Below are 25,827 nucleotides of genomic sequence, written 5' to 3'. Positions count from 1 at the left end.
AACTGAGAAATTGAGCCTTTCTTAAGCAACTATTACAGCTTTATTTATTTCGAAAATGAACATTTTTTCAGAAAGAAAGTACAAATTATTAAAAATTTCTACACATTATTTGTCCTAGAAGAATAAAAAATTGGTACAACATACATGTACAAATTTTGCTAAATGAATATTAACTCCTAAAATATGTTAAATGATTTTTTTTTCTTTGCAGGTTTCTACCATAATTGGTTATCTTCATGACAAGTTGGGTCAGATTGAGTTTGATCAGACCAGAACTGGTACACTAAGATCTGTTAGAACATTGTCGTCACATCATCTCACAAATGTATTAAAGGCTTTACTGAGTTATCCATTACCCTATGATAGGTAAGGGTACACTAAGATCTGTCAGAACATTGTCGTCACATCATCTCACAAATGTATTAAAGGCTTTACTGAGTTATCCATTACCCTATGATAGGTAAGGGTACACTAAGATCTGTCAGAACATTGTCGTCACATCATCTCACAAATGTATTAAAGGCTTTACTGAGTTATCCATTATCCTATGATAGGTAAGGTCTAAATGGCACATTATCTTAAAAGTGATTTTAAGCTGTACCAACACTCCAACTGCCTTGTGATACATTTGTTACTTATCTTAAACATTTGTAATCATTGCTCAGTCATCTTAACCTTGTATATATATAACAACTATTATGTATATAAATGTAATTTCAGTAATATAGTAGCAATATGGCAGATTTTATCCCAGGATAGATTTATATAACATCTGTAAACATGTAATTTCAGCAATATAGTAGCAATATGGCAGATTCTATCCCAGGATGCAATGTTAACATCTGGTTTCACTGATCAGATGTTGGACATGCTTTCCAGACAATTACCATATGAAGAAAAGAAAGATGGAGACAGAACAATCAAAATTGCTACACAACAACCATTAGCTGTAAGTTTTATTAATTATAATCAATTACATTTACCTAAATATAAAAAAGAAGATGTGGTATGATTGCCAATGAGACAACTATCCACAAAAGACCAAAATGACACAGACATTAACAACTATAGGTCACTGTACGGCCTCCAACAATGAGCAAAGCCCATACCGCATAGTCAGCTATAAAAGGCCACGATAAGACAATGTAAAACAATTCAAACGAGAAAACTAACGGCCTTATTTATGTAAAAAAATGAACATAAAACAAATATGTAACACATAAACAAACGACAACCACTGAATTAATGGTTAAATAGGTTTAAATGTAACTAAGGTATGGTTAATGATATGCAGACCTTCCAACTATCCTGATGTATGAGGGTAGTAATGCCCTTTACCATCAGACGTCAAATAGTCATTTTCGACTACCAATAGTGTCAAATTGGTTAAAATTTTTACCATATTTGTCAAAACATCCTTATCGTTATTTGTCAGAGGTCTCAAATAATTATTGTAACCGTCATTTTTTGAGAAAAAAATATGAAATTTGTCAAAATCGTTTTTTATCATCTAAAAGAAAGTGTTCATGTTATTGTCATGCACCAAAAATTACTGTTAATGTCATTTGGCAATGAAGGTACCCCCATTATGACCCTCATGTATGGTGGATCCATTTGAAGATGACCTGAACCTTGAAATTCTTTATTTTATAACCTGATCACCTTTAAACAGGCATCCAAATGAGTTTAAATGGTATTTAAGCATAAACATTCTCATTAAAATAATGTGAGACAAGCTGAAGTTTTCCATCACTTAAAATTCCTCATGTTTATTTTGAAAAGTTGTCAGGTATGTCTACAAAGTAGATGCAACACATAAGTGCAACTGCATTCTATTCCTAATGCACATTAATTACGCTTTAAAAATTATATTTGATGTTGAATACATGACATCTGTAACACAACTGGTTTTTTCTCCAATTGCAGGTGACTTGTGCTTTAAAAATTATATTTGATGTTGAATACATGACATCTGTAACACAACTGTTTTTTTCTCCAATTGCAGGTGACTTGTGCTTTAAAAATTATATTTGATGTTGAATACATGACATCTGTAACACAACTGGTTTTTTCTCCAATTGCAGGTGACTTGTGCTTTAAAAATTATATTTGATGTTGAATACATGACATCTGTAACACAACTGTTTTTTCTCCAATTGCAGGTGACTTGTGCTTTAAAAATTATATTTGATGTTGAATACATGACATCTGTAACACAACTGGTTTTTTCTCCAATTGCAGGTGACTTGTGCTTTAAAAATTATATTTGATGTTGAATACATGACATCTGTAACACAACTGGTTTTTTCTCCAATTGCAGGTGACTTGTGCTTTAAAAATTATATTTGATGTTGAATACATGACATCTGTAACACAACTGGTTTTTTCTCCAATTGCAGGTGACTTGTGCTTTAAAAATTATATTTGATGTTGAATACATGACATCTGTAACACAACTGTTTTTTTCTCCAATTGCAGGTGACTTGTGCTTTAAAAATTATATTTGATGTTGAATACATGACATCTGTAACACAACTGTTTTTTTTCTCCAATTGCAGGTGACTTGTGCTTTAAAAATTATATTTGATGTTGAAGAATCTGAGGAGGTGGTAAAGAAGAATTACCACAGATTCTTTTCTTCTCTCCTTATAAGAATTGGTTCTTCTATTGATTGTAAGCCGCCGAAACCTGTTGTGGTAAGTCAAATCATCAGCCTTTTTCTACACCCCCTCTAGGAATGATGGCTATATTGCATTTACCTTATCTTCCCTTATTTTGAGTTTCAAAATGTTGAATGAACTTTGAATTTTTCAGAACAATTATTTTAAATACCTTATGAACAGAATACTGTAAATTCAGAAATTATTGCGAGGTTTTTATTATTGCGAAAAATGTGACAGAGTTGTAAACGCAATAATTTAAACTGGCATTTTGAAATGTTTTGTACAAATAAAACAGAAAATCGTAATAATTTAAATTGCATTTAAGTCTTTTAAATGACAAAATTGCAATAATAAATGCACGCAATAATTTCTGAAATTTACAGTAACAAGAAAAATATGTACAATCTTCAATGATGGTCAAGCTTTCATTTCTTATATTAAGCTCTGAAAGATTTGTATTTTTACTGGTAAGTTTAAGTTCCCGATTATGTATATGACATCAATGGTTGGATGTTAAACACCAATCAGTTGAACAACAGAATTGTGTTTATCAGTTTGAAATATAATAAATTGTGAGTTGAATCCTTTTAATTAGTGTCTGACTTTTGTTTTTAGGAGGAAAGAGAAAGTAAACCAAAAGAAAAGAAGAAATCTGTTCCACCTCCATCATCTAAGGTTCCAGTTCCTAGTCTGTAAGTCAATTCCTCTTTCATGTTTTAAGAGGGGCCTAAAGGGGGGTATCTGCACCGAAGAACACGAAATCAAATTGCTATTTCATGATGAACGAATAATTAATTTCTTGCTTGGTCATCTTTTTACTGATATCACGAAACACAGTGAATAACCAACCTTTTTCAGAGCTGCATGTGATATAAAAATGGCAAAACACGTTGCACGAAAATAACCCTTTACCACTCTCTTTTGAGTTAAATATTTCTTATGCTAATGTATAGTTTAGATATTACCATGCATCTTCAATAAATAAATATTGTCACCATCTTACGGTGTTTATATATCTCAACTTGTACGATTCGCTCGTGTATGTAACAATCATACCTGCCAACTTTTGAAAATGCCCATGGGGGTTTTAGCGCGTGACAACAATTTCAAAGTTTAAAATTCTTTGCGACGACTATTTTGCGCGTGCTGTTTTGTAGTCTAGAAAAAGTGTCATATTTGCATGATTTGTAAGATGAGCTTACATCCCTTTTTTTTTAAAAGTTTATTTGAATGATTCTAGTTATTATATCAGCAGAAAATATGAACATGTAGCTGTAAGACCAGGAATTATTTTCATGTGTAAGGATACTAAATAGTTGTTGACTTTTCCAATCTAAAATTATACACAAAGAAGGACCTTTATCAGGTTGGGAACAACACATAGGGATCCCCCCTCAATGTTAGGACATTGAAAACCACTTTTAAAGTACAAATGAGCACACAATCATATGCATATTACATTTTGTATTTGAAGAAACTTTTCCCAAAGAACTATTCATCTTATGACCTATCTGGTATTATATGGTCAACACATGTCCAAGAATTTCGATATGTTCTTGGCCTTATATCTTCTTTATTATTCAAAATAATAGGACTCTTCATTTAGAAAAGCTGTTCCAAATATAATGTCAGAATTTCCCAATTTAAAGTTAATAAATCTACATTTTTCTATTTTATTTTTTTACAACAGTGACCCCTTGACTAAGGGTATTCCCTCATTTAAGGGGTTCCTCATGTTGATGTGGGTGTGGTGGTCCATGTGAAAAATAATGAATAGTACATTATACTTTAAATGATTGAATACATAAATGAAATTATGTAACAGCAAGTGTATATGTAATGTCAATAAATTAGTGAATAAACTACTATTTATTATATTCATGGTAGTACTGCATCATTGAAGTTTGTCAATCAGCCATGCTTTTATTCTTATTCTGTGTAAGAACCTCCTTGCTGTTGAAAAATCGTTTGCCATGTTCACGTTTTTACAATATATTCTGACCAACAAACATGACAAACAGAGGAATACAACACAAGTTCAATATCTAGCATGTTAAAACAATCTTGAGAGAAAACGTTTTTGATTGGCTGATTAATTTGATCATGAGAAACACACAATTTGATTGGCTGAACACGATTTTCCTCCATTAGACACAGTTCAAAATCGGGAACAACAATATTTTTCGTGTAGATTTTCACCAAATCGTGTTTTAGAGGGTTTTTCAGGAACACGATCGTGCAATCGTGACTAAGGGTCAAAATCGTGTAGTACACGCCTAAATCGTGAAAGTTGGCAGGTATGAACAATGTTTTAGATTTTAACAAGAGAAATTTATGTATTACTGAAAAATATTACACCAGGGTTTTCGATATCACAAACTAGTCAAAACATTTACTAAATTTTATCATCGGTATAAAGACATCATTCGTAAATATAGCTCAACATGCAGACTTCTTATACGTTCAGGTATTTCACATCCAATTTTTTATGAAAATATTCTTTATAAAGCACAAAGGTGTCAGTATTCACCTCATAAACTTACAAAACCTTCGAATAGACTTATTAAGAAGGGATATAGTTACGATACTGTTGTCAAGTCATTAAAGATTGCATATTTTGGCGTTAATATTGACACTGATAAGGTCTTTGCGTCAGAACTAAACACATTTATTCTAAAAACAGTTGTTGGCATGACACGGGTTATGTTCTTCTCATATATGTTATGATGGTATGATACTAAACCCCTAAGGGGAAGGATTGTGCCTGATGTTCATATGATGAAATCATAATCTTTCAGTCAGTTTAATTGAAGTCTGGAGCTGGCATGTCAGTTAACTGCTAGTAGTCTGTTGTTATTTATGTATTATTGTTATTTTGTTTATTTTCTTTGGTTACATCTTCTGACATCAGACTCAGACTTCTCTTGAACTGAATTTTAATGTGCGTATTGTTATGCTTTTACTTTTCTACATTGGTTAGAGGTATAGGGGGAGGGTTGAGAACGCACTAACATGTTTAACCCCGCCGCATTTTTGCGCCTGTCCCAAGTCAGGAGCCTCTGGCCTTTGTTAATTTTGTATTATTTTAATTTTAGTTTCTTGTGTACAATTTGGAAATTAGTATGGCGTTCATTATCACTGAACTAGTATATATAGGGGCCAGCTGAAGGACACCTCCGGGTGCGGGAATTTCTCGCTACATTGTAGACCTGTTGGTGACCTTCTACTGTTGTTTTTTAATTGGTCGGGTTGTTGTCTCTTTGACACATTCCCCATTTCCATTCTCAATTTTATGTTCCTGTTCCTTTTCTTCAAATCTTCCTGTTCTAATTTGTAAATCAAATGGGGTAATTTTCATTTGTAAATAAAGACTTTCATGTAAATTACTGAAATTGAATTTGATTGGATTACAAACCTTTTGTAAAGAACTGTTCCTATAAAAAAGAAGATGTGGTATGATTGCCAATAAGACAACTGTCCACAAGAGACCAAAATGACACAGACATTAGAAACTATAGGTCACTGTACAGTGTACAAATTGAAATTTAATATTTTTATTCCATTCAAATTTAGCTGGTCATTATCTTCTCATTGATACTAAAATTAAAGTAGTGTGTACAATTTTAATATGCAGGGCAGCTGTAGAGGCATTTAAGTCATTTCTACAGAGGTCAAAGTCAGAGGACATTATAGAGGGACTTGACAAAGAAGATTGCTGGGAAATGTTTGAAGATGAAGAAAGATATCCAGAAAGTGTCACCATATTATGCAGGTAACTGTTTTATTTCATAACATTTGCTACAGGTATCGTTTTGTATTATACATTCTTGATTTAAACCAAGGAGGAGTTTTTATGCTGAACATTGAATATGTAAGTAAATTACTTAGTTTCCCAAACTAAGTGTATTTTGTCTTATATTGAATATTGTAAAGGGAATTAACTTGTCACTTTTATTTCACTAAAATGCTACTGTTGAGAAATTTATTTTATTTCTGTGCATCACACAGTGCAATTATTATATGAGAAACATTTTATAACAAGATAAGATTAATAATATTTGGGTACTAATAATTGATAGAGTTTGGCTGTATCCCTAAAAATAATTTTCAAATCCATTGTATTCTTCAGATATTTAGTAGAAAGTGCCGTAGGAGGACCCTACATATCAAAGATAGTTACATCTCTTGCCTCAGGCTTGTCAAGTTTGTATGACCCTCAGAGAGTTACAGTGGCTGCTTTCTTTTCAGAGGTAATTGAATATACTGTGAATTCATGAACTATTGCATATATTTATTATTGCAATTTTGTCATTTTAGATTAAAATGTGATTTTATTTTTTTGCTATATTGAGAAAAATCCTGCTGAATTCATATATAAATATTCAAAATGGAGTTTAAGGAGGTACCTAACATTACAGGGAGATAACTCTGTAAAATCAGCAAAACATTTTAATCATGTTGTATTGATAAGGAAATATTAAGCTTCTCAAAGATCAAAATGAGTGTTTATCAAACTGCTATATAACCAACCAATTTTTTCCGAAAAAGTGATTTGTTCCAGTTCTTTGAAATTTTTATATTTTTTTCAAAGGGTCAAAGTTAATATTATGTCAAAATTTTATGGAAATTAAACGAGCCAAAAAAAATTAAATCAAGGTGTTAGGTACCACCTTAAGTTATTGGGAGTATAACTCTGTGGCATATTTCGCAATAATAAAAATATCGCAATAATTTCTGAATTTACAGGAGAGTAAAATAAAGGACACATGTCAAAATAGTCTGTTGAAATAGTGAAAATAATTAAAATATCAAAAAGCTATAAATGGGCTAATCCCATAAGGCCATCATTAGTGCCCATACCTTACCTGAAGACATTTTGATAATAACTGTTTTTAAAAAAGAATTTGATATTACACATACAAGTTTTGCTATTAAGACTTTTCATTTTTAATTACTTAAATTCTACAAATTTTCATTTCAAACACTTTCAAAGGTATTTAGCTAAGAATTAAAGATTATACATTATTTACTTGTAGTTGATAAATCTGAAATGTGCTGGTAATGATGACATGATAGAAATGGTAATGAACAGTTTACTAGGAAGACTTGTAGATTCTTCTCACATGGTTAGAATGTTGTGTATCAGAGGGCTGGGAAATGTGGCCAGTAATGAGAAACAACAGGTAAGGATGTGTCAAGACTTGTAGATTCTTCTCACATGGTCAGAATGTTGTGTATCAGAGGACTGGGAAATGTGGCCAGTAATGAGAAACAACAGGTAAGGATGTGTCAAGACTTGTAGATTCTTCTCACATGGTTAGAATGTTGTGTATCAGAGGACTGGGAAATGTGGCCAGTAATGAGAAACAACAGGTAAGGATGTGTCATGTTTACTGGGAAGACTTGTAGATTCTTCTCACATGGTTAGAATGTTGTGTATCAGAGGGCTGGGAAATGTGGCCAGTAATGAGAAACAACAGGTAAGGATGTGTCATGTTTACTGGGAAGACTTGTAGATTCTTCTCACATGGTCAGAATGTTGTGTATCAGAGGACTGGGAAATGTGGCCAGTAATGAGAAACAACAGGTAAGGATGTGTCATGTTTACTGGGAAGACTTGTAGATTCTTCTCACATGGTCAGAATGTTGTGTATCAGAGGGCTGGGAAATGTGGCCAGTAATGAGAAACAACAGGTAAGGATGTGTCATGTTTACTGGGAAGACTTGTAGATTCTTCTCACATGGTTAGAATGTTGTGTATCAGAGGACTGGGAAATGTGGCCAGTAATGAGAAACAACAGGTAAGGATGTGTCATGTTTACTGGGAAGACTTGTAGATTCTTCTCACATGGTTAGAATGTTGTGTATCAGAGGACTGGGAAATGTGGCCAGTAATGAGAAACAGCAGGTAAGGATGTGTCATGTTTACTGGGAAGACTTGTAGATTCTTCTCACATGGTCAGAATGTTGTGTATCAGAGGACTGGGAAATGTGGCCAGTAATGAGAAACAACAGGTAAGGATGTGTCATGTTTACTGGGAAGACTTGTAGATTCTTCTCACATGGTCAGAATGTTGTGTATCAGAGGGCTGGGAAATGTGGCCAGTAATGAGAAACAACAGGTAAGGATGTGTCATGTTTACTGGGAAGACTTGTAGATTCTTCTCACATGGTCAGAATGTTGTGTATCAGAGGACTGGGAAATGTGGCCAGTAATGAGAAACAACAGGTAAGGATGTGTCATGTTTACTGGGAAGACTTGTAGATTCTTCTCACATGGTCAGAATGTTGTGTATCAGAGGGCTGGGAAATGTGGCCAGTAATGAGAAACAACAGGTAAGGATGTGTCAAGACTTGTAGATTCTTCTCACATGGTTAGAATGTTGTGTATCAGAGGGCTGGGAAATGTGGCCAGTAATGAGAAACAACAGGTAAGGATGTGTCAAGACTTGTAGATTCTTCTCACATGGTTAGAATGTTGTGTATCAGAGGACTGGGAAATGTGGCCAGTAATGAGAAACAACAGGTAAGGATGTGTCATGTTTACTGGGAAGACTTGTAGATTCTTCTCACATGGTCAGAATGTTGTGTATCAGAGGGCTGGGAAATGTGGCCAGTAATGAGAAACAACAGGTAAGGATGTGTCAAGACTTGTAGATTCTTCTCACATGGTTAGAATGTTGTGTATCAGAGGGCTGGGAAATGTGGCCAGTAATGAGAAACAACAGGTAAGGATGTGTCATGTTTACTGGGAAGACTTGTAGATTCTTCTCACATGGTCAGAATGTTGTGTATCAGAGGGCTGGGAAATGTGGCCAGTAATGAGAAACAACAGGTAAGGATGTGTCATGTTTACTGGGAAGACTTGTAGATTCTTCTCACATGGTCAGAATGTTGTGTATCAGAGGACTGGGAAATGTGGCCAGTAATGAGAAACAACAGGTAAGGATGTGTCATGTTTACTGGGAAGACTTGTAGATTCTTCTCACATGGTCAGAATGTTGTGTATCAGAGGGCTGGGAAATGTGGCCAGTAATGAGAAACAACAGGTAAGGATGTGTCAAGACTTGTAGAACCTTCTCACATGGTCAGAATGTTGTGTATCAGAGGGCTGGGAAATGTGGCCAGTAATGAGAAACAACAGGTAAGGATGTGTCAAGACTTGTAGATTCTTCTCACATGGTTAGAATGTTGTGTATCAGAGGACTGGGAAATGTGGCCAGTAATGAGAAACAACAGGTAAGGATGTGTCATGTTTACTGGGAAGACTTGTAGATTCTTCTCACATGGTCAGAATGTTGTGTATCAGAGGGCTGGGAAATGTGGCCAGTAATGAGAAACAACAGGTAAGGATGTGTCAAGACTTGTAGAACCTTCTCACATGGTCAGAATGTTGTGTATCAGAGGGCTGGGAAATGTGGCCAGTAATGAGAAACAACAGGTAAGGATGTGTCAAGACTTGTAGATTCTTCTCACATGGTTAGAATGTTGTGTATCAGAGGGCTGGGAAATGTGGCCAGTAATGAGAAACAACAGGTAAGGATGTGTCATGTTTACTGGGAAGACTTGTAGATTCTTCTCACATGGTCAGAATGTTGTGTATCAGAGGACTGGGAAATGTGGCCAGTAATGAGAAACAACAGGTAAGGATGTGTCATGTTTACTGGGAAGACTTGTAGATTGTTCTCACATGGTCAGAATGTTGTGTATCAGAGGACTGGGAAATGTGGCCAGTAATGAGAAACAACAGGTAAGGATGTGTCAAGACTTGTAGATTCTTCTCACATGGTTAGAATGTTGTGTATCAGAGGACTGGGAAATGTGGCCAGTAATGAGAAACAACAGGTAAGGATGTGTCAAGACTTGTAGATTCTTCTCACATGGTTAGAATGTTGTGTATCAGAGGACTGGGAAATGTGGCCAGTAATGAGAAACAACAGGTAAGGATGTGTCAAGACTTGTAGATTCTTCTCACATGGTTAGAATGTTGTGTATCAGAGGACTGGGAAATGTGGCCAGTAATGAGAAACAGCAGGTAAGGATGTGTCATGTTTACTAGGAAGACTTGTAGATTCTTCTCACATGGTTAGAATGTTGTGTATCAGAGGACTGGGAAATGTGGCCAGTAATGAGAAACAACAGGTAAGGATGTGTCATGTTTACTGGGAAGACTTGTAGATTCTTCTCACATGGTCAGAATGTTGTGTATCAGAGGACTGGGAAATGTGGCCAGTAATGAGAAACAACAGGTAAGGATGTGTCATGTTTACTGGGAAGACTTGTAGATTCTTCTCACATGGTTAGAATGTTGTGTATCAGAGGACTGGGAAATGTGGCCAGTAATGAGAAACAGCAGGTATGGCAAATTGTAGCATGCAACAATGCAGGTCCAGATCAAGAATTGTTCTTGTTATAAAACAACCTGACCCAATTTAAATTTTCACCACCAAGTAATATTTACAATAGCCTTGTCTGTGTTTTCACAGCTGATAATTTTTTTTTTTAAAAGTAAAAATTATACTTGTAGTAACACCATCACAATTTCTCTGTTAACATGCAGTAAGATCAACGGATGTTCTGCAGAAATCAGGAAATACAGACTTTACATTTTATAACATGAAATTTTTCGTATATCCTACCAATCATCTGCACTTTTTTTTTGCATTTACCTATAAAATATTTGTAATTTTATGTTGTAGACATTGTTTTCATTCCAAACAAAAGTATCTTGTCACTCATTATGAACAGAAAATAATTTACTAATTTTGCTTATTATAATCAGGTACAGCAATACTCCACGACAGTTCTATCAGCTATGATGGCCGGTATGGATGATAAAGAAGACCCCGAGGACCTTATCACCACGGAGGCCATGTCTGGACTGTCTAAGATTCTGTCAGAGATAGATGAGAGTCATATCAGAGCAATACTCATTAATGTCTCACTCAGAATTAGACCCTGCTTTGAAAAGGTGGGTTATCTAATGTCCGTTTGTTTTTAATATAAAATTGAGAAAGGAAATGGAGAATGTGTGAAAGCGACAACAACCTGACCATAGAGCAGACAACAGCCAAAGGCCACCAATGGGTCTTCAATTTAGTGAGAATTCCTGCACCTGTAGGTGTCTGTCAGCTTGCCCCTTAAAAAATATGTATACTAGTACAGTGATAATGGACGTCATACTAAACTCAGTATTATACACAAGAAACTAAAAATTAAAAATCATACAAGACAAACAGAGACAAGAGGCTCCTGACCTGGGACAGGCGCAAAATTGCGGTGGGTTAAATATGTTTATGAGATCTCAACCCTCCCACATACCTCTAGCCAATGTAGAAAAGTAAACGCATAACAATACGTACATTAAAATTCAGTTCAAGAGAAGTCTGAGTCTGATGTCAAAAGGTCCTAACTCCTTTAGATCAGAATTTGACTAGAGAAATTAAAATAACATTTTAGTCTAAAATTATAAAATAGCAATAATAAATGCATGCTATAGTTTCTGAAATTACAGTAAACAATAGATATATTTTGTTTTAAATAAAAGTTTTAGGTAATATTATGTCTTTGACTTTTAATTTGAGTTATATTTTTTTATGTGTATCTAACAGAACATTTTGTGTTTCTCTTCTAGGATCGACCAGCAGTTCGAGCTCAGGCATTTATTTTGTTTGGTAATTTATCAAGGTTTGGAGATGGCCCATCTAAAGCTCCATTTTTAGAACAAATACACAGTAACTTTGTTAGTTTATTACTGCATCTAAATGATCCAGAACAGGAAGTAAAAAAGGTAAATAAAGAATTTTAGGTAACAACTTAATCTAAATAAAAACTTTTTTAAATGGAGACTATTATAAAAGACAACTCATTTTAACTTTTATTATACCCCTCTCAGCCTCTTGTTGCATTCCTGCAAAGTGTATTTTGCATGCAAACAAAACAGTATAAATAACATGAATAATTAATATTGTAAGGAGAAAAAAATTTCCCAGTAATTTTGCTTCAACATAATTACACATTGATCATTATTCATTAAATTGAGTCAGACCAGAAAAACCAAATTCCATAGCACCTTTGAAGAAAGGGCAATTCTTCATGGATGACAACACACTCTTATGACAATTGATAGAAATGGTAGATTGGTGAATTCAAATCAAAAGTTCGATGCATATCTGTCAAAAACTCTGGTTTTAGTGAACATCATTCTTGGGTTTAGGTGGGTCGTCACTTCCATTCCAATGTTGATCGAGTGGTTGGAAACTATAGATCTTTATTGTATGAATTATGCGGCAAATTGATTTCTCATAATTGACAATCAACACTGCTGTCATTAGGGAATTGTGATTAAGTATCTACAAAATACCTATTATTTCTAGTTTATCCTGCAGCATGACGATCACTAAGACGCTTGATGAACATTAATAGTACAGGGATAAGGGCGACCCCTCTATCTGGTAAATGACATCACAAAGGCGCGCATATTTAACAGTCTTTTCCAGTGACGGATGAACTCGAAAGTGGTCTATTGAAATCACACTTGTTTTCTTCCCATCTGAATTTTCCCAACTTGTAAATCGTACTAGCTTATTTATCATAACTTCCTTCCTCTTTACTATGTAAATAGTATTTTGCCAGTGGATGTTTAGCAACCAACAAACAAACATAGTATGTCAGGAATCATATATTGTTGGTAATGTTTACCTTTATTTCAGGCTTGCAAGTTTTCTTTGCGTCTCTTAGGACCATTGCTAGAGTCAGAGGCTATAAATAATAAGTTCCAGAAATATTTACTGGAAGATGCTAACCTGATATACGGAGAGTTTATGAATGATTTAGCAAAATGTATTGTAAGTATTCACATCATTTGTATATCATTTAAGGAGTGTTACAGACAATTGGAAATGGTTATTTTCTACAAGTTTTATTTTCATAATACAAAAAAAAATCCCAGTCATTTCCAGGAATGAATAATGTATGTTTCAAATTTTATTTTGAAATTCATAAATATTTTGAGAAAAGTTGAGGGAATATGCATTACTGTAGCCAAAACCATTTATGAAAACTAGCAGCCATTAATGTATGTCCTTCTTTAGGGAAATCTAAGTTAAATAGGAATAAAAAGGAAAATTGGTGTACCTTTCTGAACTTATACTTTTACCAATTTCTTTTTCCAAAAAAAAGTAACTGCATTAATCATTTTATTTAACTGTAATAATGGTGTCATACAAACTACAAATATTTTAAGTTCATTGATTGGCACTCAAAAAACAACTTGAGATATCTTTTGAAAGTTCAGTTATAAAAATTAGAGGGTACTACAGAAAACCTCTTGAGGTGCGTTATAAAAATGTGATATAAATTATTACAGTACTTGATGATGCTCTGATTGTTAATGTTGATTTTCAGATACAAGACTTCCCAGACAAAGTGAATTTCTACGTTATGGGCTGTATATCGTTCTATAAAAGTATGTGGTCAGATATTAAGTGTAATGCAGCATTATTTACAGGTATGTTGATATGGTGATACCCAATTAATCTGACTTACAAACATTCCAAGCTATTACATATTTTACCTGAATTAACACTATATATGGGAAAAAACTTAGATATAGATTCATGGCTGCAGTCAAAAACTTCAAATTACACAAGAAATCAGGTTACCATTTATGTTTTTCCTGTGAGGAAACTTCATGAAACAAATTAATTTAAAGGTTTTATACTACCGCAAAAAAAAAATGGGGTTGTATATAAGTATCATTTCATTGTTGTCATTGTTTAAAGACAGTTAGTTTCTGGACAAAGGGAAAATTTGGGTGGTGGGAATTTTTTTCTCATTTCAGATTTCAGAAATTAAACAAATTCCTTTATATTCAATTTAATTACAATTCAAATTTAAACATGTATCAAGTGAGAATATTGTGTCAGTTTTTGACCCAACTGTTCCAGGTTGGACCTCTGCAGTGGTATTCAGCTGCACCCTGCAAAGCAATATGATTCATAATTTTGCATAACAAGTATATTTATGTTTGTTTTGTAACTTGCTTGTAAATTTTTAAAACTTTATAATATAGGTTGGATTCTTTGGTACACTTGACTGGAAATGTTTATAAATAGTGTGACCTTAATTTATAAGTTTATTATAATGCATTGATAGTTTAATAATATATGACTTGAATTGTTTCAGGGTATTTACTGGGGAATTTACAACATGACAAACAGGTGTCCATATCAAAAGAACATGTCTGTGCAGGTATGTAATGTAATAGGTAGTGATATACACACATTTAGGGGAATCAGACACATTTGGGGAGGGGGGAGGGGATGGACATGTTTGGGAGTGTAACATATATACAACATACCACAACAGAAATATTCTCTTAGGACAGTTTGCTAAGAATTTCTCAAAATTATAAGTAGGTTTCAAATATTTTGCTGTTAGTCTAATATTGATGATTTTGACTCTTTAGAAAAAATGACAGTCTTTTGCATGGAAAATTTGTCAACAACTGGGAGTTATTTTATTATGATTTATTTATGATATTATTTTCAATTTTATAAGACAATATTTATAAAAAGGAATCATATGGAGCATAGATGTTTGAGTAGTATATCTCAGGTTTTTACTCAACATCCCACTGGGATAGTTACAGTAATGAGGTTCCATTTCATACTCACACGGCCCCAGACATAAGTGCTCAACTTTTGTTGAATCTTCAACATTTGGTCATAGAAGCTTGACATAGCCGTTTTACATTCCATTGATGTTGGCATCATTAAGGTTTAGCAAATCCTCTTAAAAGGAAAAACAATGCTTTAAAAAAAAGTTACGTTTGTCTAAATTACCCAATGACTTATATAATTATATTTCTATTTTCAGCTCTTATTATTCTGTTAAAAGACCAATCACCCAGTGTTAGAGCTGCAGCAGCTGAAGCCATGAGCTTACTTTATGAATATTAAGACTTTATAAATACTGAAACGCTAACTTTATAAATAGGTAATGTGCAATACCTCTGCTTAAAACTTTTGTATGACAATGACATTGTAATATAATACTCGTCTGCCTATGAGGTGTACATTGGGTGATAATGTCTATTTCTATTACTGTGGAATTATTATTATTATTGGGATACCAATTTTGGTTGATTTCTTGGGTGAAGGTCAACCAAAAATGATAAAGTTCAACAAAGTTCAATTTTTCAATTTGCTTGTGTGCAGAATTATGCAAAGCAATGAAATCAAATATCCATGAAAATACATGTTTTTAAAAAAAATTAGTAATCACCAGAATAAGTGAATCCACAGTATTTTGTATCCATAGGTGATAATAGCAATTCCAATTTATATATTATATGTATTCATTTGTGATAATGTAATTCCATTAAATGTATATTTGTTGGTGTTAATATGATGTATAACTACTGGTGACAAGTAAAAATTCTTATTATACATTATATGGTAAACAATCATTTATTATAAAGTATATCTGTAGAGGAATCTGTTATGCTGGTGTGAAAACTGTTATGAGTGATGAAGTTTGCAAAATATGATTAATCATGGCTTTATAATGATTACTAATATGAATTGTATATTCTTTGTGTTAAATCAATTCATAATCATTCCATTAAATAGACATTTTAGAGCTATGCAACCATAATAGTTGGTAAATGCCAAAATTTTCTTAAAGGATTACAATAAAATCTGTTTAGTTAGTTGATAAGGATGCTTATCATCCTAAACATTAACTTATTAAATGTGTCACAGAGTTCTCTTTAAAAACCCTTACTTTTGAACATTAAAGATAAACCAACATCTGCTGTCATCAGCTGGAAATACCTGCTATAAATTCACAATTACAGGTTTTAAAAAACATATTTGCCATGTAAATACTGATATGCTGCTTTATTCAGTTTTGTTGTGTAATAATAAGGAGAAAACTGCATCATATTTTAAGCTTGGTTTAAGTTAAATTTAGGTTTACTGTGTAGCAGTGTTTCAGAGCTACGTACATGTGAAACTAAATATAAAGCAAATAGCTTCAACACAAAACTTCAGAAAATATATATTGATGTATTCTGCTGTGCTATCTGAAGAGTATTAGGATATATAATTCTTAAGGTAACACAATTGGCCTTGCTTATTACAACTAAGGAAATGGGAAAATGCAACCACACATGTTCAATTTATTTGAATGCCTCTAATCCCTCATTGGATTATTTTCGGAGAAGCCCTTATAAAAATGTAAAAGTTACTTGTGCTTTTATGTTATGCATTAACTGTGCATGTAGGGTATTAAAGGCCTCTTAAAGTAATTAGATTTTTCTCTACATGTTAATCTGGTGGTTTTGATATATTAAAATGATGTGACGAAACAGGCATTAAACACCAATATCTATTATATATCGATGATCAAATTCCACATTTTAATAATAATTATGTAATGTATAAAGCAGAACAACCCCTTTGTCTGGTTGTTTTAATATGAATATATGCATTCAAAAAATAACCATAAAAAGTATAAATAGTACGGTATTGAACTTTCCTTTTGTGTTGCTTTGTTAATATACATTTATTTATTGTAATGATTTGGTGCACCTCCGGTAGATGACTGGATCATGCTTATATAATGTTACTTGTTTTATTTATGGCTATAATATTTTATATGTAACAATCAAATTGTTTTGTTAATTTATTTTTTTAGAAAATGATTAAATGATATAATAGTTCAATGTCTTTCATTCTTTTGAATTTGGTGTGCAATTTATTACCAGAATTTGCTGACATGAAGCAAGGATTTATATTACGTACTGATTACAATGTATGTCCTTGCATACAGTATGATATTAATTACAATATATTGTATCTTTGTTTTGTAAATCTTCAGTGAAAAACTCTATTCAATCTTGGAACTAGAAAGAATATGAAAATACAACAACAAAAACATTACTTGGTGGTTGCTTTTAAATGTCCAACTGCAAATGTTACATGCATATTCAGAAGGGTCATAAGATATGAATACATCTTATTTTGTTCAAAATCTACACACTGAGTTAAGATTTATTTACATAAGAGCTAACAAGGTTACAGTAATAGAAAGATGAGTCATCACACACTTGACTCTGAACAGAAAACTGTTGATTCTTGATTGCCAAGTGCTTGACAAAGAAGCAACAAATACCAATTTTAAAGCTATTGTCCAACCAAGCTGGAATTTGAAACCATAACGGTACAGGCTTGTTACCAGTACACTCTGAGACCATCTTTATAGTTTAAAACAATAATGTTTAACATAGCTTCCAGAGATCATTATAAAGTTATCAAAGGAACCAGGCTATAAATGAGTAAAAACACAATTGCAAATGCAAATAGTATTATACGTGGGACGAAAAGCAGGACTACAATCTTATGGTATGTAACTTAAAAGGCCTTAAAAATCGTTCAAAACTTTTTAATTTTTGAAATACTCAGGCATTTCTACCTCCGGAATAGATTACCATAGCTGTATTTGGCGTTTTTAACTTTTGTGGATTCGAGCGTAACTGATGAGTCAATTGTAGACGAAACACACATCTTGCATAAATACAAAATTTAATCCTGGTATCTATGATGAGTTTATTTACAACCACTGGTTCCAGGCCACTGCTTGTAGAGTTTTAATTTCCCGAGGGTATCACCAGCCTAGTAATCAGCACTTCTGTGCTGACATGAATTATGATTGGTATGGTCATATTTATAAATTACCTCTTAACAAAACTTTTGAATTTTAAAAATAGTAATGCTTTATACCTCAGGAATCTATTGCCATAGCTATATTTGGCAAAGCTTTTAGGAATTTTGGTCCACAATGTTCTTCAACTTCGTACTTTATTTGGGATTCGAGCGTCACTGATAAGTCTTTTGTAGACGAAACGCACGTCTGGCATAAATACAAAATTTAATCCTGGTATCTATGATGAGTATTCTTAAAGACCGTAATGTTTTGATATGCTATATGAACCAACCATGCAATACTACAAATGAATTATGTCTGAATATTTCTTTGAATCTGAAAGACTATAGACAACTGATATCGTATGTGTGTTGAAATACTAAGGCTTTTCTTATCCCAGGCATAATTAAGACCGACTGTCTGTAATTTTTTAATCCAATTTAATTCAATTATTTTCCGTGATCGTACAAACTTTGAATGAGATTCATCAGGCTGCTTATTTACTACTTCTAAAGGTTGAACTGCTAAATATTTAATAGGGTGATTGTCCTTCTTTAGGTGTTGATAAATGGTACTTTTGAATTTATTGGGTCTTTTAAGATAAATGATACTTTTGAATTTATTGAGTCTTTTAAAATTGTTATACGATGATGACTGATGTACCCATATTTTGACTATTTTATTTATTGTGTATGGTTAGTTAACACATCAATATAAATATAACAGAATGCGATGAGACTGTCATCAAAGTGAGAGGGTTAGCGCTATAAAACCAGGTTTAATCCACCATTTTCTACATTTGAAAATGCCTGTACCAAGCCAGGAATATGACAGTTCTTGTCCATTCGTTTTTGATGCGTTTTGTTATTTGATTATGCAATGTGATTATGGACTTTCCGAATTGATTTTGCTCTAAGTTCAGTATTTTTGTGATTTTACTTTTTAAAACGATACAGATTTTCATGAGTGCGTTCAGGAATGTTGGTTCTAAATGCTTTTCAATTTCGTACTTTATTTGGCCTTTTTAACTTTTTTGGATTCGAGCGTCACTGATGAGTCTTTTGTAGACGAAACGCGCGTCTGGCGTATATACAAAATGTAGTCCTGGTATCTATGATGAGTTCATTTAGATAAATATCGTCCAGTTTCACCTACGTACTGAATACCACATCCCGGTATGTTTCATGTGAGTAAACTAATAATACTGTTTGTTTTTCAATTTATATCAGTTTCAAAATTTAAAGAAAATGTGCGACCATTAAACATGGACCATACCGTATTTTTGTAGGAAAGATGGGGACGTGTTAGTCATTTTATGGCTTGACACTTATCGATAGAAGGGTAAATGTTAGTGATGGTAGTATTTTTAGATAACCTGTTTTTCTCATCGAGTCACACAATCTAAAGCTAAATTTCCCAAGTGATCAATTAATCATCATCCTTTATGGAGCTATTCAACCCAAACGAGAATGGAAATAATAGAAAACCACACGAAAATAGATAGTTCAATTAGTACTGATTTCAAAGCCTTGATCCTTGTATAACTGACCATTTTTTAAAACCCTCGTTGGTGTTATCATTATAGGAGAGCACACATTAATGGACATTACTTGCGACTAGGAAACATGTTACACCAGTGTGGTATGAACTTCTTAACCGCCCATAGCAACTGTGATAGACCCCCAGTATATGAAAAAGGAAACGAGGGATGCACTAAACCGTACAATTATACCAACATTAAACTAGAGGCTCTAAAGAGCCTGTGTCGCTCACCTTGGTCTATGTGCATATTAAACAAAGGACACAAATGGATTCATGACAAAATTGTATTTTGGTGATGGTGATGTGTTTGAATTTCTTACTTTACTGAAAGATTTTGCTTCTTACAATTATATCTATAATGAACTTTGCCCATTAGTAACAGAGAACTATATTTGGTAACAATTTACATAAATTTACCAAATTAATGAAAATTGTTAAAAATTGACTATAAAGGGCAATAACTCCTTAAGGGGTCAATTGACCATTTAGGTCATGTTGACTTATTTGTAGATCTTACTTCGCTGAACATAATTGATGTTTACAGTTTACTCTATCTATAATAATATTCAAGATAATAACCAAAAACAGCAAAGTTTCCTCAAAATTACCAATTTAGTGATTACTGATTCAACTGAAAATTTCAGGGCAGATAGATCTTGACCTGATAAACATTTTCATCCCATGTCAGATTTCCTCAAAATGCTTTGGTTTTTGAGTTATAAGCCAAAAACTGCATTTTACCCCTATGTTCTATTTTTAGCCGTGGCGGCCATCTTAGTTGGTTAACCAGGTCACGCCACAAATTTTTTAAACTAGATACCCCAAAGATGATTGTGGCCAAGTTTGGATTAATTTGGCCCAGTAGTTTCAGAGGAGAAGATTTTTGTAAAAGATTACTTTAATTTTCGAAAAATGGTTAAAAATTGACTATAAAGGGCAATAACTCCTAAACGGGTCAACTGACCATTTTGATCATTTTGACTTATTTGTAGATCTTACTTTGCTGAACATTACTGCTCTTACAGTTTATCCCTATCTATAATAATATTCAAGATAATAACCAAAAACAGCAAAATTTCCTCAAAATTACCAATTCAGGGGCAGCAACCCAACAATCAATTGACCGATTCAACTGAAAATTTCTGGGCAAATAGATCTTGACCTGATAAACATTTTTACCCCATGTCAGATTTGCTCTAAATGCTTTGGTTTTTGAGTTATAAGCCAAAAACTGCATTTTACCCCTATGTTCTATTTTTAGCCGTGGCGGCCATCTTGGTTGGTTGACCGGGTCACGCCACACATTTTTTAAACTAGATACCCCAATGATGATTGTGGCCTAGTTTGGTTTGATTTGACCCAGTAGTTTCAGAGGAGAAGATTTTTGTAAAAGCTAACGCCGGACGACGACGGACGACGGACGCCGGACGCAAAGTGATGAGAAAAGCTCACTTGGCCCTTTGGGCCAGGTGAGCTAAAAACAAAACTAGTGATCAATATTGAGGTTTTTTTTTATAAAATAAGTCTTCAATATGCCAACCTTTTATATTACCCCGAGTCCCCGTAATGCTAATTCTTTGTTACATATTTTTTTGTGTTTAACTAATTAAGATTATAACACAATATTGACTACTGTCCCTAATTGTGACATTGTGTCTGTTTGTTTTGTACAAATATCGTTGTCAATATAAAGGAAGTTGTTGCAACTGTCATACAAGTGAGAGGTGTAGATAGCTATAAGATAAGGATTAATCCGCCATTTACTACATATGAAAAATGCATATACCAAGTCAGGAATATGACAGTTGTTATCCATTTGTTTGATGTGTTTGAGTTTTTGATTTTACCTTTTGGTTGGGGACTACAGTTTTCAATTTTTTCTCGAAGTATTTTTGTGATTTTACTTCTTCCTGTATAACAAAATATCAGTATGGATTTAAAATAGAAATATAGTGAACTGTTATCAAAAGAAAATTTCATCTGGTATCTTCTGGTTGGATAGTTGAAACTATTTGGTACTTGTGCTTTCCTCTTATTCAACACGTTCCGTCTATTGCAATCATGCTGAATATGAATGTACATTAATTAGATAAAGGAAGATGTGGTGTGAGTGCCAATGAGACAACTCTCCATCCAGTAGTGTCTGTATCTGTTTTAAGAGTAAAAAAAACGAATACACTGTTCTTTAAGGGTCTATATTTCAAACTTCTTAATGTTATAAAGAAAACATGGTCCTTTCAGATTACAGACCAGAAGTTCGCTTCTTTGAGCGCTAAAATTCAACGCATAAGGCTCTTTTAATACATCTTTATCAATAATTGTTTTGTGCTTTTTGCCATCTGCAGTCATAAATATGACATTATTGGATGTTTTTCCTGCTATGAAAATGTCCCCATTTATATTTGCACTAATACCTTTCGGATGTGATAAAACATCCTGCATTTTAAAAAGCCATAAAGTTTTTCCGTTGACATCTATACACGCAACTTTATTTGAATTGGCATCGAAAGCCTTTATTTCTTTGCAATGTAATGATAAATGTTTCATGGAGGCAAAATTTGAAACAGGAATGCGCTTGACAATCGTAGGCTTTTCGTCGCCATTATATGTTAAAAGGATAATTTCATTGGCTGTAATCTTATGAATGGTGAAAATAGCCAGGGTCTTTGTTTCATGGCAAGCATCGATTCCGAGGCACTGATGACCTAAATTAACCTTATTTATCTCCTTTCCTGTGTTGATGTTATGGACAACAACTTCTTTAGTATCTCTAATTGTGACAGCAACCTTGTCATTTTCAGTATACGTAACATCGAACGGCGTGCCGTTAAAATTAGCCACGTCCTTTTGGTAATGGCCATTTGACAAAAACTTCATTAATCTTTTATTTGCCGCGTCAATGAAAATAAGTTCTCCACTCGCAAGTATTTCACACCCTCTTATTTCAATAGGGTTTTTACCAAGTTGATCAGGAAATTGTATTTCGTGTTTTAAATGAACTTCCGGCAGCAACGACTTTCTCTCTACGGACTCCAAGGCGGCTACTTGGGCTTGCATTGGATTTGAAACTATATGAGCCCTTACTTCAACTGTTTCAATCGTCGAACTTCCAAACGATTTAACGCGGTCAACCAAAGAAACTAGCTCTTGTGATAAACAAAACTCAGTATTAACTTCTTCAGTACGAACATTTTCCAATTGAGCTTTTATTTGCTGATCAACATTTGCCTTTATTTTCTGAATTCCGACAAATGTCTGGAATTTACCTGCATATTGTTTAATGTATTCGACATCCTTGCGCATTTTTTCGACAGACTCTTTTTTTGATTTAACATCATTTTCTTGTAAGGACAATGTCTTCATCATTGTTTTCTGATTTGAAGATATTTTATCTTTTAACTCTTTTTCAATCTGGTTAAGATGAGAATCTATTGACCTGCGCAAGTCTAAGATTTCTTTTCTATCTGCGTTTTCCCTGTTCACCACAGTGGACTTGTTTTCGCTGATTCGACTGATAACTTTGTTGAGGTTATCGCGTAAGTAAACAAGATCTTCTTCAAGATTTATAATAGACAAATGTTCATCTTGAATTACCTCATCCAATTTCAAAACTATACATGTAGATGGTTCGTGATTGAATACACACCCACTGCAAAGAAGTTCTTTGTGTGTTTGGCAGTAAGATGAATATTTTTCGTTATGATCATTACAATTGTTTGTGATAGATTTTACAAAGTCAGGCAATTTCTTATAATTGCTAACATCAACTACTTGATGCTCCCTTGTGGGTTTAAACTTCGAATGACTTTTTTTACAATCTAAACAGAAAAACTCGTCGCAATCACGACATCTGGTGACTGCTACCTTTGGCTTACAATGACTGCACCTTTCTAATGACGAAGCCATCCAAGTTACCGCTAAAAAGAATAAATAAATCTATGATTATTAACATAATGATCATATAGCTAATATTAACAACCTTTGGATAAGTCGTCAACAACCCTGCTAATGTAACATGAAATATTGTCCCTCATGAAATATTGTCTGTCGGACAAAATTTCTTTTAAAATATTGTCCACTGACAGTATTTCATAATGAAATATTGTCTTGGACAATATTTCATTATGAAATAGTGTTCTTATCCATAAAATTTTGTCACCTTCATCTGGACAATATTTCACTATAAAAAACTGGCTTTGAAAATGTTTTTTAATCGAAGTAGTACATAGGAACTTATATCATTACTGGTAATGAGTTTCAAATTTGCATAGATACATTACAAATTGTTAATTATAGATTAAAAAATTGTCTAACGTATTTTTTTAATTTTATTACATATAATTATACTGTACAAATATAAGTAATGTACTGACAATCGCTAATCTTGTAAATATATTCACAGGCACGTGTCGCAGAAAAAAAATCCTATATACCTTCTCTTACATGAATATATGTTGATAACCTCCCCTTCAGGACACAAAATCCAATGACAATCTGTCTATGAAATGTTGTCTAAATACTCACAAAATATAACCAAAACATAACCTCCCTTTAAAAGGACACATTGTATAGTATTTATCTGTGAAATATTGTCTCAATTCACACAAAATATAATCTACCTTTAACAAGACAAACTTACGTAGTATCTATCTGTGAATTTATTGTCTATACACAGACAAATGAAAATGTGTCCTTCCCTGGACTTTTTTTCATAGACGAGGACAATATTTCATCATACATAGTTATGAAATATTGTCTTATGGTACAATATTTCATAAGACAATATTTTGCTTTACACTTACTTCATCTGTAAATGTAAATATTCTTTGAAAACATCTGCGGGTGACCAAAATACAAATAAACGCCCAATTTTATCTATATTTCCTTTTTGTTTGAAGAAATATCTACTAGGTATGAAAAGGTAACATTTAATCACAAAAGAACATTTGTTTCAAGATGATTGTAGTGATTTGGCAGTTAACAAAACTCATATTGACAAACCGATCACTCAATATTTTCACTCTTTTGTTATTGATTCGAGTATAAATGACAATCAATTAACAAACCTTTTATTTCAAATATTGTGTTCATGTGTATACTTTCAGTTTAATATATCACTAGTTAACAATAATAAAGTTTATTCGGTACCCATTCATTTCAGGACATTTTATAGCTGACTATACGATATGTGCTTTTATCATTGTTTAAGGCCGTACTGTGATCTATAGTTGTTAATTTCTGTGTCATTTGGTCTTTTGCGGAGAGTTCCCCCTCATCTTCTTTTTTATAATCGTCAAAAAGCTTTGAAGCAAAAGGGGAAATATGGCCATTATTTTTTCTTGATTTCAGTATTTGTGTACATATATACATTATTTGTCATTACAGATTTGTTTAGGTTAGTAGCACTGAATGTTAAGGTCACATAATAATACCCATGGCTCTTGAACATTCTTTGATAAACTAAGAAAAAAACAAAAAGAATTCGACCATAAAACAAAATCAGAAGTACACAAAGACATTATTTATGATTACCTGGTAATAAGATTTACAGAAAGGTTCTATCAAAATAGGGGTTTATGAGGAGTTTTTGATACAAAATATGTACTTTTATGTAAAGCAATGACAAAAAATATAATTAAGAAAAACCTAACATTTTATTAAGATATTGAAGCAAAATGGAAGGTGCGCAATGGCAATATATGGTGAAGAAAGTTTAAGTTAATTTAAATTTGCACTAATACCTTTTGAATGTGATAAGACATCCTGCATTTTAAAAAACCATAAAGTGTGTACATTGATATCTATACACGCAACTTTATTCGAATTGACATCGGAAGCCTTTATTTCTGTGCAATGTAATGATAATTGTTTCACGGAGGCAAAATTTGAAACAGGGATGCGCTTGTCATCC

At 33.1% G+C, this 25,827-nt stretch overlaps 2 protein-coding genes across 2 annotated transcripts in view; one reads left to right on the top strand and one right to left on the bottom strand.

Annotated features, from left to right (window-relative positions):
• Nucleotides 1–17,388, top strand: part of LOC134720551 (maestro heat-like repeat-containing protein family member 1) — a 50,425-nt gene extending 33,037 nt beyond the window's left edge. The window contains exons 30-42 of the mRNA XM_063582871.1: nt 212–366; nt 793–949; nt 2,559–2,696; nt 3,279–3,355; nt 6,298–6,435; nt 6,793–6,913; nt 7,700–7,846; nt 11,446–11,634; nt 12,298–12,453; nt 13,376–13,510; nt 14,070–14,172; nt 14,850–14,915; nt 15,543–17,388. Of these exons, the coding sequence (XP_063438941.1) occupies nt 212–366; nt 793–949; nt 2,559–2,696; nt 3,279–3,355; nt 6,298–6,435; nt 6,793–6,913; nt 7,700–7,846; nt 11,446–11,634; nt 12,298–12,453; nt 13,376–13,510; nt 14,070–14,172; nt 14,850–14,915; nt 15,543–15,625 (1,665 nt within the window). The 3' untranslated portion in view covers nt 15,626–17,388. The remainder of the gene's footprint in view (nt 1–211; nt 367–792; nt 950–2,558; nt 2,697–3,278; nt 3,356–6,297; nt 6,436–6,792; nt 6,914–7,699; nt 7,847–11,445; nt 11,635–12,297; nt 12,454–13,375; nt 13,511–14,069; nt 14,173–14,849; nt 14,916–15,542) is intronic.
• A 4,721-nt stretch (nt 17,389–22,109) lies between these two features.
• Nucleotides 22,110–23,828, bottom strand: LOC134722249 (uncharacterized). Its single transcript, XM_063585859.1, has one exon. It carries the CDS (start codon nt 23,820–23,822, stop codon nt 22,110–22,112), a length of 1,713 nt encoding a protein of 570 aa, XP_063441929.1. The 5' UTR covers nt 23,823–23,828.
• Nucleotides 23,829–25,827: the final 1,999 nt, after the last annotated feature.

The sequence above is a fragment of the Mytilus trossulus genome, chromosome 6 (genome assembly GCF_036588685.1).
Source record: "Mytilus trossulus isolate FHL-02 chromosome 6, PNRI_Mtr1.1.1.hap1, whole genome shotgun sequence".
Taxonomy (NCBI): Eukaryota; Metazoa; Mollusca; class Bivalvia; order Mytilida; family Mytilidae; genus Mytilus; species Mytilus trossulus.
The sequence above is the reverse complement of the archived record's forward strand: the minus strand, read 5'-3'. Positions and strand labels throughout refer to the sequence as shown.

Coding starts and splice junctions, on each gene's coding strand:
- LOC134722249 (XM_063585859.1), bottom strand. CDS start 23,822: ATGGCTTCGTCATTAGAAAGGTGCAGTCATTGTAAGCCAAAGGTAGCA.